The following is an 18,029-nucleotide window of genomic DNA, read 5'->3' as shown; positions in this document are numbered from 1 at the left end:
TGATTAAGTTCGTTCAGCTTGGAATGGAGTCTCTGACTCCAAAAATCTCTCCCAGGACCAACTGCAAGGGTGTAGTGGAAATAGGACTAAGGCTGGAGTCTGAAGCACCGCTGAGAACGGGGAGTCTGATGGATAAGAGCCTCCATATGGATGAGCTGGTCAGTGCTCTCTCAGAGCTTGCATGTGGCTTTTTCCAGAGAATATGAATCCCGGTTTGAGTAGCAATTTGGATCAGAGTTGTTAGAACAGAAGACTGAGGCTCTCACGCTTGGATATCTTCAGCATCCTTCTTGTATCCTTGTGTGCAAAGTGGGAGCCTGGGAAAAGAACCAGAACTGAACCCCAACCCTCCAATATATACACACTGCCTTTTTCTTTTTTTATAGCATAGCCTGACTTTCCAAACGTTCTGGCAGAGCCCAGGCCCCAGGCTCAGTGGGGGGCTTCTAAGTTTCCATGGCTCATTCACTTCTGAGGCCTTTGGCTCAGTTACATAATATGGGGTGGTGGGGGGGACTAATTCCTGGCAATTGTGGCCCTGTTGTGTGATACCTTCTGACACAAATGTTTTTTGAAAAAATATTGTCTGCTGGGAGCTGGACTAAGCCAACACATAACCGTTTGTTTCATTCTGGTTAGGAAGCCACCAGGAAGGCTTACCCAAAGTGGTTTTAAACACATATACACCCAGACTCTCTCTCCTCTTAGAGCCAAGAGCAGGCAGTTAGTGATGTGTTAGAAAATACAGCTGACCTTCTCAGCCATGAGGGCAGCTCCCCGGGCCCACCAGCAGGCTTTTGCAGAGAATGGTCTCCATCTCAAGCCCGAGGCTCTTCCCTAGCTTCCCAGTAGAAGCAAGTGGAGAGTGGAAAAGTTAAACACTTCTTGAGCATTGCTTACTATGTCAAGTTCTACCCTAGACCCTCAACAGAAAGTATTTCACTGATCCTCACAATAGATCAGTGTGATAAGTATCACTATTATGAATTTTGAGGAAACTGAAGCTCAGAGAAGTTACCTGTATTCCCAAAGTCACATAGTAAACTGAGTGTGTAAACTCGACTTGAGTGGTAGAGTCAAAATTGAAACTCTGATTTTTACCGATTGCAAGCATTGAGCTTTTCTCACCACTAGCAGAAATCTTGCTGGCCCTCAGCAAATATTCCTTTAAAGTAGCCATTTCAAAACATTTCTGACCCTATACTCCTGTCAGTAAATATTTTTAAGAACCATCTTTAATACAGGTATATTTATTTATAAACTCCATGCACTAGCTAATGTCTGTTAGCATTGCCTGGTAATGTAATACCCCCGAGCAGTAATCATCATTAATGACAATAAATATGTATATACATGTTTAACGTAGCCTTCATAATTTGGAAAACTTTTTGGCCAGATCTTGTGAAATCTAATTAAATTATTTTTGTTTTAGCTTCAATACATGGCTGGCAAATAATTTGTTCCAGGAGTAGAAGAAATGCGGCATTTTTCTTACCTTCTTGGGCCTGCATTTCTTCTATTGTCAAAAATCTAGTTTCCTTACAGAAGATGTTTTAAGACACTTGTCCATTCTGTAAAGGTGATTTGGTTAAAATGAGATCATCTGGTTTGTAAATCGACTCACTGTGTTTATGCAACCTTAAAAGGTTGCTAAACGAGAAATCAGGGCACCAGGGTGGACCTCCTCCACTCACCTTGCAGAACTTCACTTTCCTCACAGTGCTTGGAATGGATGCAAATGTCCCATGGGAGCCTGACGCTACCAGGGTCCATACGTACATTCGATATTAGTACACAGAAAAGCAGTTCCCATTTTTACATTGAAAGTACCTATGGATAGAAGCTCTAGTGGTTTCTTTCCTTATCTCATGTTCTATTCTGTGCAATTCCTGGATCCAGGCACTCTGGGCCTTGGAGACATCTGTCTTACAGCAAGGGGTTACATATTCCTGAATTGGACGCCACTCAGATGCAGAAGGCTAAGACTTTGGCTGAGGAAAGCGGGCCAGTGAACTGGGGAGCAAGTGGGTGGGGTGGATGGAAGGAGGTGTCCACTCTGGAGGGCAAGAGGAAAGCACAAAAGCATGGGGCTACACAGCGCTGCGTTCTGGGCTATCCCGGGGGGACTCCTGCCTAGGGAAGGGGTGTGTCGTCGGCTGCAGCAGCCCAGCTTTCTGGATTTCTTTCTTTCTGAGTCCAGGTCTTTCAGAAACCTCTCTCCTAAATGCTCAAATACCAGAGTAAATGAAAACACTCTGCAGCACAATGATCCCTTAAGGTTTGTCTTCCAAGATGGAAAAGAAAGGCATTTCAGCCCTTTCATGGATAAAAATAACTTGCTGTTGATTTTGAAATCCCTTTCATTTGTCTGCCACAGACCAGACCCATACAATGGCACTTTGTGCTAGAGCTTCTGGATGGGCCGGCGGGTCCCCTTCCCTCTGCCTGCCAACGGGAGGAGACAAGAGGCGCTGGGAGCTCCAGAGTGGGCGAGGACTTCGGGCAGACGCAGGGTTGCTGTTGGACATCATTCAGAAGTCACCGCTCAGCGGGGGCAGCCCAAAGAGCAAAACAAACTGAGCGAGGAGTAGTGGAAAATGCTGAGTCCTGGAGCTGGCCGGAGCGGCGTTAGCCTTTCCACGCCCGGAGCCAGCCGCTCTGCCCACCTGCAGCTGCAATACCAAGCAGGGCTGCAGCAGGCAGGGAGGCCTTGGCACCAGAGCCTGTCCAGGGCTGGGAGGGCAGGGAACAGACACTCCTCTCTCTCCAGGCAGGCCCTGCAGAGTCCTCACCCTGAAGACTGAGGTCTTTTTCTTGTTCCAGGATTCCAGTGAAAAAATAGCCCTCAAACAAGGGAGAAAAAGACTTTCTTGAACTGTAGTTTCAGATTTACTAATAGTGTCCTTTTACATAGCACTTGCTGAATGCCAAGCACCAACATAGATTAATTGGCAAATCAGTGCTGCGAGCGTGGTGCTGTTATCCCCATTTCACAGATGAGAGAAGCCAGGCACAGAGAAGTAAAATGACTTGCCCAAGATCACAATGCTCAACAATGGCAGGACCAGGATTTAAAACCGTATAGTTCAGTCTTAAATGTTCTCTTCAGCTTATCACATTTCCTCTCTAGGAATACGAGATGTGAGAGATAAAGAGAGGCAACTCAAGATGGAGCGTAAACAGAATGAATGGGAGAGAGGAGAATCACCAAGGCCTAGAACGATACAAAAGATGTATTCAAGAAGCAGGAGACCATCCACCCAGGAGAAGGAGTGTGAGATCAAGGTACGGAGGTGGCAAGAAGTGCTAAGCTGGTGCTGGAAGGTAAGATAGTACGCGTCAGGCAGACACCTGCTCTGTCCGAAACAGGATTCCAGAAGTAATGTAGAAGAGGTCACTTGGCAAAGGGGGCTCACACAGCGCTAGGGGGAAACTGAGGATCGGGGCTGGAGTAGATAGAGAAACAAACCCCTTCTTTATTTCCAATTGTAGCCACAGTGGAGGCAGATGCCCAAAGCTCCTAGGAGAGACTAGACCCTGGTAAAAAGAGAGGGCCTGTGGCTGTCATTCAGAGAGGTCTGTCACATTCCTCTAACCTAAGGACTCTTGTCCCCAGAGGAAAGAGGAGAAGGAAGGAAGGAACAAATGAACAAAGGAAGGAATGAAAAGAGAGAGAGAGAAGGAGGGAGGAAGGGCAGGAAGGAAGAAAGGAAGAGACCCTTTCTTGTGTCTGGAAGAACAAGCTGTGGACTCTTATTAAATATATAGGATTGGCTTTAGAATTACTACACCTATATTCTAATTCTGCCTCTATCACCAGTTAGCAATGTGATCTCATGCAAATCACGGAAACTCCCTTACCCTGAAACCCTGTATCGATGCAATGAGGAGACTGGACTTCACCTCTAAGTTTCTCTAAATCTAAAATCCACACTCTGATGATATTGAGCCCGAGGACGGGGACTTTGATCATTGCCTTTGCATGACTCCAAGGTCATGTCCTAGCACAGTGCCCACCACCCGTCCACACTGACCAGTCGCCCGGGGCTGGTGACTCTGTGTTCTCAACACCTTTCTGATGTGCCGTCGCCGCTTCTCTTGTAGGCATCTCTTCTGAGCATGAAACAGTTTTCCAACTGGTCTCCCCGCCTCACCCTTGTCCGCTCTGATTCACGTTCTACTCTACAGTCAGAATTTTTCCCTGAGCCCGGGTCAGATCATGTGACTTAGCCTGCCGGAAGAGCCTCAGGATCCCATGTCACTCTTCACACTGCCCACGGTGCCCTGCATTATCTCCACCCGTTCTTGCTGTTGTCTCCTCCTGCCCATAGTCCCGTGCACTGTGTGCTCTGGATCTGTAAAACTACTCCCAATTTCTCCATCAGTGTAGACATTTTCTCACCTCTCAGCCTTTGGACATACATTCCCCACCACCGGAACCTCGTTCCCCCTCCATTTAGCAACTTCTACTCACCTGCAGGCCATACATTCCTTCAGGTTAGGTTCCTCCTGTGTGTCAAATCATGTTATTTCACTGGATGGTATTCCCCCTTTAATTGTCTATAAATTGTAATTTACTAGAACCAGAGTGAAGGAAAAAACTGTGTATACCATCTTCCTTATGATTTCCCTAGTACTGAACCCAATGCCAACCACAGAGAAGATGCTTAATGAATGTTTGTTACCTGAATAAATTTGCTTGGTGGTGTCATTATGCAGGACACCTACATTAACATCCTATAGTTTCGTAAACTGAGATGTCAGTGACTCTGCATTTTCAGCCTCTGCAAACTGAATAAGGTCTCCCACCACCCAATGATCCAACTTCCTTAGTCTCCCATTCCCAGCCTAAGCACCATTATTTAGCAGATTCTTGTGTCCATCAGAACTAATAGAAATAATTTATCATGATCAATACTGAATCAACTAGACTCAGCTTTAAACCAGGATGCATCACCTAGAAGTTGGATGAAATTCAGTACAGTATGTGACTAGAGATAGGGCTGAGGGTATCTGGGAAGAGTGAGGTCTGCATTCTAACACCAGTTCTGTTGTTAATGAGGTGACACTGGGCAAGTCCTCTGGCCTCTCTAAACCTTGAACTCATGAATGCCTAATTGAAGAGGTTGCACCAGATCATCTTTAAGGTCTCTTTTGAATCTAAAATGTAGAATTTTAGAATTCTGGCATTTGCTCTTCCTCTCATCAACCTCTAGGCCATTATTGGGTTTAATTAGGAGACCATGTAAAGTATCATGGGAGCACAGGAAGTGCTATGAGTCATTACGCCAGGACAAGGGATGGACTCTGAGACTATTCCAGGTATACTAGGATGTGTGGTCACTCTTGTTTCAATTGTCTTTCCTGACTGGGCTTTACGTCTTTGGCTGTTATTTGTAGTTGCAGAGAGAAGGCAATTTGTGATCAGGGCTCTGATCTGAGATTTCACAGAGGCCACATACAGGGGTTCCTAGAGCAGCTAACACATGCCATCATCATGCACGTGGCACACCCGGTCCCTTCCTGCTCTAAATGGGAAATCTGTGCCTAGAGTTAATACAGCCTTCCATCCATACTCTGCTGAGTTCACACACCCACCCCAGCCCCCAGTGTTCCAGGGTTAGCCAGTGAAGAAAATAATTCCCCTTGGGCTCACGTGCACAGCTCTGTGCTATCATGATGAAAATTTGGCCATAGAAAAAACAGGTATTTGAATGAAATATCTGTTACCCATAAACACTGGTCACATTGGTCATTGTCTTCACCATCATTCTTACCTTGCCTCAAACATGGATAAGCATCTCACACTAAAGGTGCACTGACTGCACTGTATTTGCAAATTTCTTATTCTCATGGAAGGAAGAACACGTGGAACAAAGTTGGCCTACCTGAGTAGATTGGCAGAGAGAGTCCCCCATTCAATCACACTTGGAGTTTTGAACTTGCCTTCCCCTGAGATCTGTAAGAACAATGACTGTTCCTTATGAACACAACACAGTTCCAAAATCATCTGGAAGCTCTTGATCTCATCTCTCCTTCTAAAGTCAGGAATATCCTTGCTTCACAGAAGCAACCCCAGACCAAACCAGCTCTCATCATCAGCTTTTCAGGCTTGTGAAGACAACTGCCACTTCTTTGAGTATCCCTGGACATGTACTATTTCCAGGTACATCTGGGGCCAGCCTTTGACAAGATATAAGAAGAGTCACAGCTGAAACTGCAGGTTTGCCTATAAAAAGTTTAAAACGAGACTGTGACTACCCAGGGCCAGTGGCTCAGGCTGACCATGTGGAGTGGAGAGGGAGAAGGTAGTGACTCTATCTTGACCCTCACTAATTCCCACAAGAGGCTGCTGAAAACATCCTTGTGATTCTAAGTTGTATCACAACTTAGAATGGAATGACCAGGGCTGACCTGACATCAAAGCTCTGTAGAAATGCTGTGGTCCAGAGAGCACGAGAGCCTGAGTGGCAGGGAAGAGAGATTAGAGATAGGACGGTAAACTCAAACAGGCTTTGGGGATTGTGGAGCCTGCCACGAGCCTGGCCCTTGTTGATTTCCTGGGTTGCTGCGGGCAGATGATCATCGCTATCATTACTTTGGATGTCAGGACATTGAGATACACCAGGCAATCTGATGCAACTGGGTTTTCCAGGACAGAAGTGTTTGCCAGGAAAGTGGAAACAGGGAAAGGGACTAGAACATTGAGTAAATCAGGAAGTGGCACTGACCAAGGGACAGAGAGGCCAGAGCCACTTTACCCCCTAATTTAAGGTTCTCAATTGTCATCAAATGGTTTTTCCTCAACTTCAAACCTTGTGGCATTTTCACCAATTGATCAACACCTGCTTTTATCAGGCTCCTTAAATCTCTGCCTCACTGCAAAAAGTGACAGGGGAATGCTTTTCTCTTCTATTATTTAGGTGAGGATTCTCACGGCATGGAGGGATGTCACAGAGTAATGGGATGCCAGCAGCATGCCGAGCCAATATGCCCATAAAGGCAAGGGCCAGGTCCTGAATCCAGCCACCAGGAGGATCAAGGATCCCCGTATACATGCCAGAGAAGGCACTCTGTACAACTAGAACTGAGGCGCAAACCACCTTCCAGAGCAGCCCCTAGGGAAAAGCAGTATGGAAGTGAAAGAGCTCACTTACTAAAAGAAGACTTTGTCCTTGTCCCATATTTGATGTATGAAATGTACCCCTTAGTAACCAGGCCTGTGGCTCACAGAGTTGGTGAGCCATCAGCCAGCATCATCAAAAGAGACTTTTCAGAGTTCTTTGCCAGTCATATGGCGTCACGGAAAGAACAGGGATCAGAAGTCAGATGGTTCTCTGATGAACCTGATGGCCTCTTGTACTCTCTTCCACTGTAGGCTCTGGAATAAAATAAGCTTCATGCCAAGTAAACATGGAATGTGGATAGATATCCACACAGGGGTCACAAAATTAAATTCTATGGGGACAAGGCAGGAATGTGAATGTGTGGGCTTGACCTATGAGAGAGAAAATAGGAGACTGGTACGCACCTAAAGGAGGCAGTTTCCGTTCAGTGCCCACAGTGGTTGCTATGAAGAAATGCCAGAATCCAAAGACATCCCGTTACCCTGCTACAGTACATTCTTCACTTGGGCTGCGTGGGGTAAGCGGTTCTAACACTGTGAAGGCCAAACTGCCTATCTCTATGGCATGGAACCAGTCTGTGTGTGACCTCTAGTTCACATTGTTTGCCTCATCGTACCCAAAGCACAAATCACAATCCTTTTCCTTTTCAGGTTAAAATAGTTACATTTCATTATACTAGACACCTCTGCCAATCCTTTTTTGTTTCTTTTTGTCTTGAGTGCTGTAGCTTGCTCCAAATTCATAGCACTATTGTCAGAGTCGACTTGGTTCATTTTCTTATCCCATCACCTCCTGAAAGCTGGTCAAATCTACAGAGTATGACCATCTCCTCCTCTTTCCCCTTGTGTCTCCTTCTGTCCTCACCCTACCTGATCCTCCCAAATTCTGCAATTGTTTTTGAAGATATTGTCTTCCCTCCAAGCCCCCACCACCTCAGCTTCAACGGTGATCTCAGCAGTATTAAGAGAAATCACCCAAGCCCGGTTGTCTGAGGGCTCCTCATCTGAACTCTAGCTCCTGGTGGCAGAAGTGCAGGCCTAACCTGACTTCATTCAAGTGCATCTTGTAGCTTTTACCCTGGTCAGCATAAGTCAGGTACTTGGAGGGGTAATAGCAACTTGGCACTGAAGAAAAGCCCTCTGGCTGAATCCTTGAAGCAGAAACCTATTCTCTGTGTGCTGTTTATTCAGGGGAGGAAGAGTTTGAATGTGGCCCCAGGTTGGCTCAGGAGTTGTGGCTTTGCCCAGGTTTGAAGCTACAAACAAACAAACAAAAATATTAGGACCTGAAGCCATTTTCCCAAAGTCTCCCAATGAGTGGTGGTGGCTTGACCAGGATGGGGGGCTGGAGCCATCTTCGCGGCTAGTCCGGCTCCTTGACCACCAGACCACACAGTCTGTGCTTAACGTGTACTCAGCAAACCTCAAGCTCCAGGCCTGAAGAAACAGATTTTCCAAAAACAGACCTCTCTTTGTGAACAATTCAGCAAAAATTCTCTTTCCAGCTGTGAGCTGGGATTCATGTTGCAAATGTTGGTGTTAATTAAAAACATCCACCTTCTACAGTTTCAGCAACAAGGAAAAAGCACCATGCATGATGCGTTCCTAAGCACTCCTCTCCAAAGCACTTATAAATATGATTCTATTTATGGCATGAGTTGCTAGGGGTTTCTGATAGATATTATAATTCCCAATCTTCAGCCCCAACGATAAAGTTGGGGCTAAGGAGATGGATGCAAAGGGCCGAGTTGCCAAAAAGCAAAATTAGTATCAGTGGTGGATCCAAGAATACTCTTTCTTGCCCACAGGATCCACTAAAGAGGTTCAACTTTCTGTATTCATATCAGGAAGGGTACCTAGCTGAGATCAAATGTTTATCTGTTGAATCATTAAAAACTTTCTTCACGTGGCTCTTAGTCCTTCAGACGTGAAGAAATGAGGTCTCACAAGGCCAGGGGCATTCCACAAAGGATGACACAATATATTCAATGATTGAGATGTTTGATGACTTCCCTATATGCCTATTATAGTTCTCACCTTATTAGGAAATCTCTATCTCCAATGGTCCTAAGCTACTGAGATCAGGAAGACTGAGCTGCATCCCTCTGTGCTTGCCTCTGATTGGTAGATTTGCCCTGCTTTAATACATGATCCAGACAAGAAAGAATCAAGCCAGAGCCACAGCATTATGAATGAAATTCTTTGTTTTTAATTTCACACAGTTTAAAATACAATATGAAATCAGGCTACAGTATATAAAAAACTCTCCAGCAAAATGATGTGCCAGCATCAGCTACTAAAATAAACAAACAAAAAACTCCGCCATAAGAATTTTTTTGCATTTTTTTTAAAAAAACACATTGACACTTACATCGCTACATCTCTAAGCTACCTCAGTTCTGATTTTTAAAAAGCACCTGCTTTTCCTTTTTTTTATCTTGCTTTTAAATTTTCAGCTTTTAAAAAATATAAATTATATGAAAATACAAGTTGGAAAATAGTCAAACACAATATAACATCTTTTTCATCCCTATACTTCTCAGCTTAAAAAAAAAGTATTCTTAAAAAAAAATTCAATAACTGAGGCAGTATTCCTGATAATTTTATTTTAATATATATATTTTATATATGTATATGTATACATATATTTATGGTTCCTTGAAACTTCTTTGGAATGTAGGTAAGACTTCAACAAATTTATATAGACCCCAACAGAGGAAGCAGCATGCACAGCATGACTAGAAGAGAGAAGGTATATTTCTCACCATGAAGGTTAGGCAGGTTAATGCTCTAAAACCCAGAGTGTTCATCTCCAAAGTGAGGAAAAGCACATCTGATCTTTGAATGCTACCTCCAATCCCCACGGCCACAAAATCAGGGCTCTATGTAGGGAAGTCCCTCCCCAGAATGGAGAAGGGAACAAAAGTGACTCTGAACCCTAAAGCCAAAACCAACAAAGGTTAAGGCATCTCTGGGAAAATAAGGGTTTCACCCAGCTAGACCAGATTTGCCCATCCTTCCTCTGAAGTTAACGTGTGTTTTTAAAAAGCATAAACGCAACATTTCCAGTGTATAAACCACCCACCACTCTTCCTGGGATGATCTCTGGCCTTTGGACAAAGGAGAAAAAACATCTGGCCAGATCAACAAAGCTGTCTTAACTAATACACTATCTACAAATCCTGAAAATGGTGGACCGAGAGAGAAAGGGAATCTCAGCAAACAGGCAGGTGGAGGAGCACTAGGAGGCACTTTCTAATATCTTATCTGCTATAGGAATTGCAAGAGTTATACTCACAGAAGGGGAGTTTCCAACATAAATCTAACAGGAAAGGTGGATGATTTGAGAAAGTGATTTTATGCCTGGTTGCAAACAGCAAGCAATAACTGATACCCGGCCTTGGTTCTACTCTTAACCATTATTGAAATGTGGAAAGACTTAACTAGATATCTCAGGTATTATTTCAGCTGCAGATTTGCATGTCTGCAAACACACACAAACACACACACACACACACCACTCACACACATGCACACATTCACACACACCTTTTGCCAGTGCCCAACAAAAATCACATAATCTAAGAGAAAACAATGTAGTCCAAACAGTTCCACCCAACACTCCCTGAGCAGCTCCTAAAATATTTTGAGAGCTTCATTAAGGCACCTGCATCCAAAAGATCAAAATACACAGCTGGGATAATTCTGCCTTTGCTTTCCATGCAGACACTCCAATTCATCAGTATGGGGACACTCATGAATCACAGAGCTATATGTTCCTGATAATTCTGGGTCTTCAAGAGGATCTGGGAGTAAACAACAATCAACTTTCTTGAAGATATGCTAGAAAGTAGTTAGTACTTCCTATTTCCCATCCAAATCCCAAAAAGGGCCAGCCCTGAGAAGCGCATCTGAAATGTTTCTTCCGTTCTCTCATGGAAGTCCATAAAGTTGCCCCCCTTCCTCATCCTTTCAACTGGGCAACTATAGAGTGAGGAGATTCTAATTGTGTTAGGCACTTTTCCTCACTAGTTAGATGTTGATTTTTCCCCCAAAACTCCATTTTCAGATCCACCCTCACAACCAGCAGAAAGATGACTACCTCGCTTGACTAAGTTTGTATTTAAAATTTGGGGGAACTAAAAATCTATTCAAATCTCATGGACAACCTTATTTTCTTCACTGAACCTCCTTCCTTTGTTTCCTTTGCCTTCAAGTCATTCCTCTCTTCTGGAATTAACCTTCACTTACCCTGTGCCAAGACATCAGCCCCAAGCATGAGGCCCTAGCACCACCTGTACCATTCACTTTGCATGTACTGTCTCACCTGACATCCTACCGCACTAATTTAAATTCTTCAAAGGAAAGCTTTGCGCTTCTCTTCCAAAGACAGCCAAATCACACTTTATTGAAATGCTCTCTTAATTCCCATCGCTTCTAAAACTCAGCAGGTCTAAACTCTTCAACTTATGTCATGTCTCCAGTTACTCTTTCACTCACCAATCAGAAAGCCGTACATTTCTCTCTACTGAATAACAGAGTGGGGAGGGGGCGGTGCAAAAAATGGAGGATTCTCAGAAAATAAGACATAAAAGAAAAATTACAGGGTGCTAATTTAGAACGACATGCATTCAGGACTTATTTCTTAAGACCTGAGGGGTAATGCCCATGCATACAGCTTTTATTCCAAGTCATCTATGCTACAGGTATAGGACTAAGAAAGAACCAAGTCAATCTTCCTCCTTCGATTTCCTTTCCATGACTTCAACAGTGCTCCTACGTTTACTGTGGTCCATAACCAGGGATGCAAAATACATTCAGTTCAAAGACTTAATGCTTCTTAACTCAACATTAAGTCCAAACCCCGAGAATCCACTAATAACAAGTAAGTAAAGGAATGTGATAATACTTTTTTAATTGTTGATGACATTCACACACATCATTCCCCTGTACTCAAATCAGCATGAATTGTCCTTCTTTTATAAGTCCCATGAATTTGGGATCCCTGATCTCAGTGAGAGCGTTTTGCTTTTCCAATGGGGTCTATATAAACAGTTTTCTTTCACTGTGACAGAATCCTCAGCCGGCAAATAAAAACAAACTTACATGATATTGCAATACTGAGACCACCTTAGAGCTTAAGACGATTTTTAAGAAAAAAAATACTGGCACAAAATTTAATAAAATAAATTTGAACACAACAATGGTTTTGGCCCCTCCCCACCGAAGTCCATCTTTGTTTCAAAACTAGAGTGAAAGGTAAATAGTTCTCAGTTTTGAGTACATCCCACCCCAAAACATGTTTCATCCCACCCACCTCTTTTTTGCCCTCCCAGATCTAAAAACAAAAGCAAATTAATTGCCTTACATCAGTTTCATGAGTTCTGACGTGACAATGTCTCTTGCTAATGGGTCCACAACTCAAGACACTTTTTCATGGATGATTTTTAAACATGATTGGACACATTAGTCTCTTCCTCTCTTAAGCCAGAGCCTTCAAGCTTCTGAGAAGACCCTTCTTCCTCTCCCAAAAATTTGCTCAAGAATTTCTGGTCCCACCCACCCCACAAGTCCTGGCTTTCCTTTTCCAACTGCGCACAATTGATTACAGCTGCAACTGACTTAGCTCCCACCCCTGAAGGTAAAAAATGAGTTCTGGAAAATAAAAAATAGAATAACAATTAAAAATTCAAGAGTCCAACCAACGTGGCTGTCCTGGGAAGGTCTCAGCAGGGTTCCCCCAGCCCCTTCAGTGCTATCACTCATCGGCATCTGGCTTGACATCCAGCATGGCGTGCAGCTCCTCAGGGGTGTATCCCAGCAGGCTCTGCAGGTCACATACAAAGCGGTACACGTAGCGTTTCCCTGCTGTCTTGTGGATGATGTTTTTGTCGTAATAGTAGCGTAGGCCACGGCTCAGTTTCTCATAATTCATCTTAGGTTTGTTTTTCCTCTTTCCCCATCTCCTGGCCACCTGAAATTTAAAAAGAAAAATAAAGGAGGAATAGGTAAAAATCTACAAGATTGGCCAAATATATATGTTTGTATGCCTATGTTCTATACCCATTCACGGTGAACCATGATACTCAAGTAAGACAATTTGGGATTCACGTAGATATAGAAAATATTTTTCTAGTTTATCTCTTCTGAATTCCATGTTTCATGGATGGATTGGGCAGGGATGGGAGTCACAATGATTCTTTCAGTTGATGAAAACACAGTGACCCTAAGCTTTTGTGTAACAGGATTAAATATTTGACTTCAAACAAACAAACAAGAAGAAAAGCCACACTATACACTCTCCTCTTTCCCCATATTATTAGTAAAATCTCCTTGCTTCGCAAACATGAAATCTAACAGGCAGGTGTGAAGGGGAGGGGCTGAGCTGCAATCATACCTGCCTTTCATCAACAGGAAGTGTTTTTTTTTTTTTTTTTTTCCATACCAGGGCATAAATATTTTCTCCTGTCTGCCAGAACAAAGATATTGTCTCTCTTGTTCATTTTTTTTATCTTCATAATTGGGCGCGGCATAGAACCACCACTCCATAAGCATGTGTGTAATAAAAGGAGAAACTAATGAGCCCATCTCCCATGGCCTCGTGAACTGTCTGGGCCCTTTCGGACTCACAGAACCATGGGGCTATGAGGAGGCTGAGTCACTAAGGCAGCTCTATGGGTGGCGGCCGACCTGCTGCCAGGCACATCAGTGCCTCCTATCACTTAATCCTGTAAAACAAATGGGCAAAATAGATATTTTCTCCATTTTCCAAATAATGAAACTGGGGCTCAGACAGGCTGCCTAGCTTGCTCCAGGAGCGGCAAGTGGAAGAGCTGGGATCCCAATCCTGGAAAATGTCATTCAGGTCCACACAATCCCTTGTAGGGGTTTTCTCTCATCCTTCCTCAGCATAGAACTCACAAGCCCCTCCTTCCTTACCTCATCTGGGTCAGAAAGTTTGAATTCCCAGCCATCTCCTGTCCAGCTGATAAAAGACTGACAGGATTTATCAGTGAGTAATTCCAGAAGAAACTGCCACAGCTGGATTGGTCCACTGCCTAGAAACACAAGCCATTGTGAATCATTACACCAGATACTCAGAACTCTCCGCAGCTAATCCCCACACACGGCACTCCCACTTCCCCCTTCTCCCAGGCCATCCAGCCAGGAGAAAATGAAGGCAACAGATAGCGCACATGTCGGAGGAAGTGTTAGGAGCTCCAACAGACAGAAAAGACAAAGGCCTCCCTATAAAAAAAAGAAAGCATGGAGGAAAATGTATCAATTGCCTTATTTTGATAAACTTAAGGATCAGTTCATTTTTATTGCTAAGCAAATTCTAGAAAAAGAATATTGGGCCTGTCCTCTGGGATATTCTAAGGCAATATAATCTTTTGCACCTTCAAAAACAAAGTCATTATTTTTGCCTTCAGAAGTAAGAAACATATTAACGAAGGAATGAATGTTTTTGCCAGTTCCGAGCAGGAGTTATGGCTCATAAGCACTGCTCTCTAGTAGGAGCCTCTGGCCCCTGACTTGTGAGTAGGAAGGATCACTATCCTCAGGCCTCTCACAAGGAAATAGATGCTGAATGTCTGTTTGTCATAATATTTCTCTCCACTGCCACCACCCTGCCCTTCCAGGCAAGCACCCAAACTAAGAAGAAAAAAAGAGAAGCCTCATTACTATTTGAGGAATTAACTTGTCACCCAGGAAATCCTCAGAGGTCAGATGAGGACTATCTCAGAAATTCTGCATAGGTTCAGGGTATTCTAAATTACACACACACATACACACACACACTTCTCTGTCTTAGCCATAAACGCTCTGATAGTCAATTTATTCTACGCTAAAGGGTTTGTTTCACACCGATTTACTTTTAGGATACTTTTCTCATCTGAAATGACAATGTCACCAGTGATTCTTAATTGATGGGTGTAGGCAGAGAGACAAATAGCGGTTCAAAAGTCTGTGCTGCTTGTTACGTGCCTACACTGCCCTGTATAACAGAAACAAGCTGGGCAGAGCAGGACTGGGAATGACCCAGTCCACGTCTCTGGATACAGCCCAGGAAGCTCCAGCTCACACAGGAAAGCTTTGCTCACTAAGCCTCTGATTTTTCACCAGAGTTGCAAATTTGTCTGATTCAAAGTAAAGTGAGATTCAATAGGAAACAAACTTCAGTTTCCCTCTCGATCTAAAAAAGAAATTGCATTCATAATCTATAAGGGTAATATCTTGTTATGTCTCATATTTCTATAAGACATGTTCACGTGCATCATTTTGCTCGCTCCTAAAATCCACACCCAACCCGTCCGCTGTAAGGAGAGGCACGAGTGGTCGTATGGTTTCCTTTCTATTGGTGCAGAAAAAGTGCTTAGCAAAGTACTGTAACTTTGCTCCAAGACACAACTAGCAAAATGGTGGTGCTGGGTCTAGTACACAGGCCTTTGGACTTGAAGAGCCAGGGCAACCTCCGCTGAAGTAAGGAAACAGCTTCGACACGAGCTATCACCCCACAGCCAAAGGAAGTGCTCCTCCAGTAACAACTTCCTAATGGTGGTTTCCAAGCCTCCTCCTCAGCACTCGCCATGCTAAATATGAAATAAATGAAATAGCTCTACCTCCTCTTTCTGAGAATATGCCATTAGCACTTTAAAACCATCTTGCAAGACGTACCTTGCATGTATTCCAGAATAAAATGACTCCATGAACGCCTACAAAATAAATGAGTATTTGAACAACAGCCTAGGGGGCTGCACTGGGAAAGCTGTAACTTCCTCTGCTTCTACTTTCGTTCAATAAAAACCATTTAGTAGTCAACTCAGTGACATTTGCAGGTTACTTGGGAGTTGCCGAAAGTCGTGAGCTACTCATTCTCTGCCTGGGCTCACAAAACGAACCGTGACATTATCAGAGGAATCCACTGAGAAGCCATCCTAACAAGCACAAGAAAACCCACCTAGCCTCAGAGGAGAGGGGGCTGCTTTAGACCCTGACAGAGAAAAACTAACAAGAGCTATGATGGACCGCACATGTCACGCCACAGATACTGGGAGTGATGCCCCAGTCATTTCCTTCATTCCTCCCAATAACTCCGCGGGGTGAATACAGCTGTTGTGCTATTTGTTTCTACCACTTCACAACAGAGAAAACTGACACACTGCAAGACCATTTAGATCAGCAGTGGAGTAGCCGGGACTGGAACCCAGGCAGCCTGGCCCCAAATTCTTCATCTCAATGCTATATTGCCCCTGGACACAACCAAGCCAAAGGCCTGGCATGTAAACTGCCTGCCTGAGTGCAGTGCTCCAAGGGGTAAGGGGACCTGACTTCAAAGACTCTCTCCCCACGTCTCACAGCAGTTGCAGGACACGGGACAGCCAGTGGTTCTCCCAGTCATCCCACCACCAGTGGCCGTGCCAGCCCCTGCCACGGCATCCACCTTCACAGGTGATGTTTCCAGCATCCTCTTGTGGTAGCCGTTATGTTACGTTACTTCATTGTTTCTCCCTCCCAGTGTTCACCTGAGAACCTCTCCCTCACTGGCTGAAAATTTCTTTGGGGCACGGGCTCTCATGACACCAAGCCAAGCGGGATGGGAAGAGCGAGATCCCCAGGGTGTCTTGGGCAGGGTGCGGTCAGCACATCTGCCCGTGCTGGAGAGCAGGGCCCAGGAGCACACTGCGGTTTCCAGCCCTTGGACTTGGCAGCCACAACGCAGAGAAGGGGCCTTCAATTCACATGGTCTGCACCAGCTCTCAGAGGAGGAGCCCCCTGATGGAATGGTCAGTTTTCCTTTTCTACCAGTGCATTTTCCAAATTGAAAAGTCAAGCAGTTGTAGGCTGTAGATGTCCGTCCCACCCTTTCTCTGTGATGGCAGCGTATTGGACCGGGTGAGTCTGGGTCAGGGTGAGTACTCGTAGGAGGACTTTTTTCTTCATTGTGACTCCTCCTTTGTTCAAAAGGAATGGAAAAAAAAATTAAATTTAGGTCCTAGAAGCCCAAGTCTTAGGTGCAGAGCTCTCTCACTCTTTTTTTTTTTTTTTCTGTTTGCACCCAAGGAAAGAGGGAAGATGGAGAGGAAAAGCAGATACCTAAAGAAGTAATGGGAATATGAATGGGAAGAAATCTCTCCCATTGGCTTCACAATAGGAAAGTCAACATAATAGAGATGTCAGTTCCAGGCTCCTTCCCCAGGTTCCTGCAGAGAAACCCCTCCTGCCTAACTGGTGCACACAGGGCTCACCCTTCAAAAAGCCCACATTTTTGTTCCAAGTAAGAGGAGTTCATGATGGCCCCTGAAGCTTCCCCACTAGCACCTTTTTGCTGCCTCCCAAACTGTCCTTTTGTTGTGGGGGGCAAGAGAACTAGGAAAGGCACGGAAATGTTCTTCTAGCCAGAAACGCTGGGCCAGGGATGGGCTCAGTTCCTGGCTGGGCCAGTGGATGGTCTAACACAGGAGCCTATTTCCACAGCAATGCATCACCCTCACTTCAGGTCTGGAAGGGGACTTCAGGGCCACTTGTAAAACCACGGCTTAGAGGCGGCTCTGGGGTTGGAAGACACACTGGCTACACAGATCCACCAGCGACATCCACATCCAGGCCCATCAGAAGTTCTTACGCCCAAGACTGGTGTAGACAATGAAAGAATCTAGCACTCCCAGTTAAAACTCTTCTAGAGGGTGTTTCTGTGCCATTTAGCAGAGGTCTGCCCAGGTCCACAGGGCTCCAGGGCCCCATCCCTTGCCCTTGCTCCAACATATCCCAGACTTGCAAGGCCTCTTCCTCCATTCCCCCTGCAACTCCCACTCATCCCTGTGCCCAGCCCCTTCCACCTACCCAAATGGACTGAGATCCAAGTGACCTTTGTCCCCCAGAGCAGAAAACGGTACTAAGA

General features: G+C 44.7%; 1 protein-coding gene across 8 annotated transcripts in view; it reads right to left on the bottom strand.

Moving 5' to 3' along the window:
* Nucleotides 1–9,312: 9,312 nt before the first annotated feature.
* Nucleotides 9,313–18,029, bottom strand: part of ETS1 (ETS proto-oncogene 1, transcription factor) — a 129,221-nt gene continuing 120,504 nt past the window's right edge. For all 8 annotated transcript variants that reach the window (XM_032285011.1, XM_032285014.1, XM_032285013.1 and 5 more), the window contains 2 exons: nt 14,066–14,184; nt 9,313–13,100 (listed from right to left, as the gene is read on the bottom strand). In XM_032285011.1, coding sequence (XP_032140902.1) covers nt 12,885–13,100; nt 14,066–14,184 — 335 coding nt within the window. In that variant the 3' untranslated portion in view covers nt 9,313–12,884. The remainder of the gene's footprint in view (nt 13,101–14,065; nt 14,185–18,029) is intronic.

This window comes from Sapajus apella, unplaced genomic scaffold (assembly GCF_009761245.1).
Source record: "Sapajus apella isolate SASKATOON/1434 unplaced genomic scaffold, GSC_monkey_1.0 scaffold16, whole genome shotgun sequence".
Classification (NCBI taxonomy): Eukaryota; Metazoa; Chordata; class Mammalia; order Primates; family Cebidae; genus Sapajus; species Sapajus apella.
Note: the sequence above shows the minus strand (reverse complement) of the source record. Positions and strands in the feature narration are given on the sequence as shown.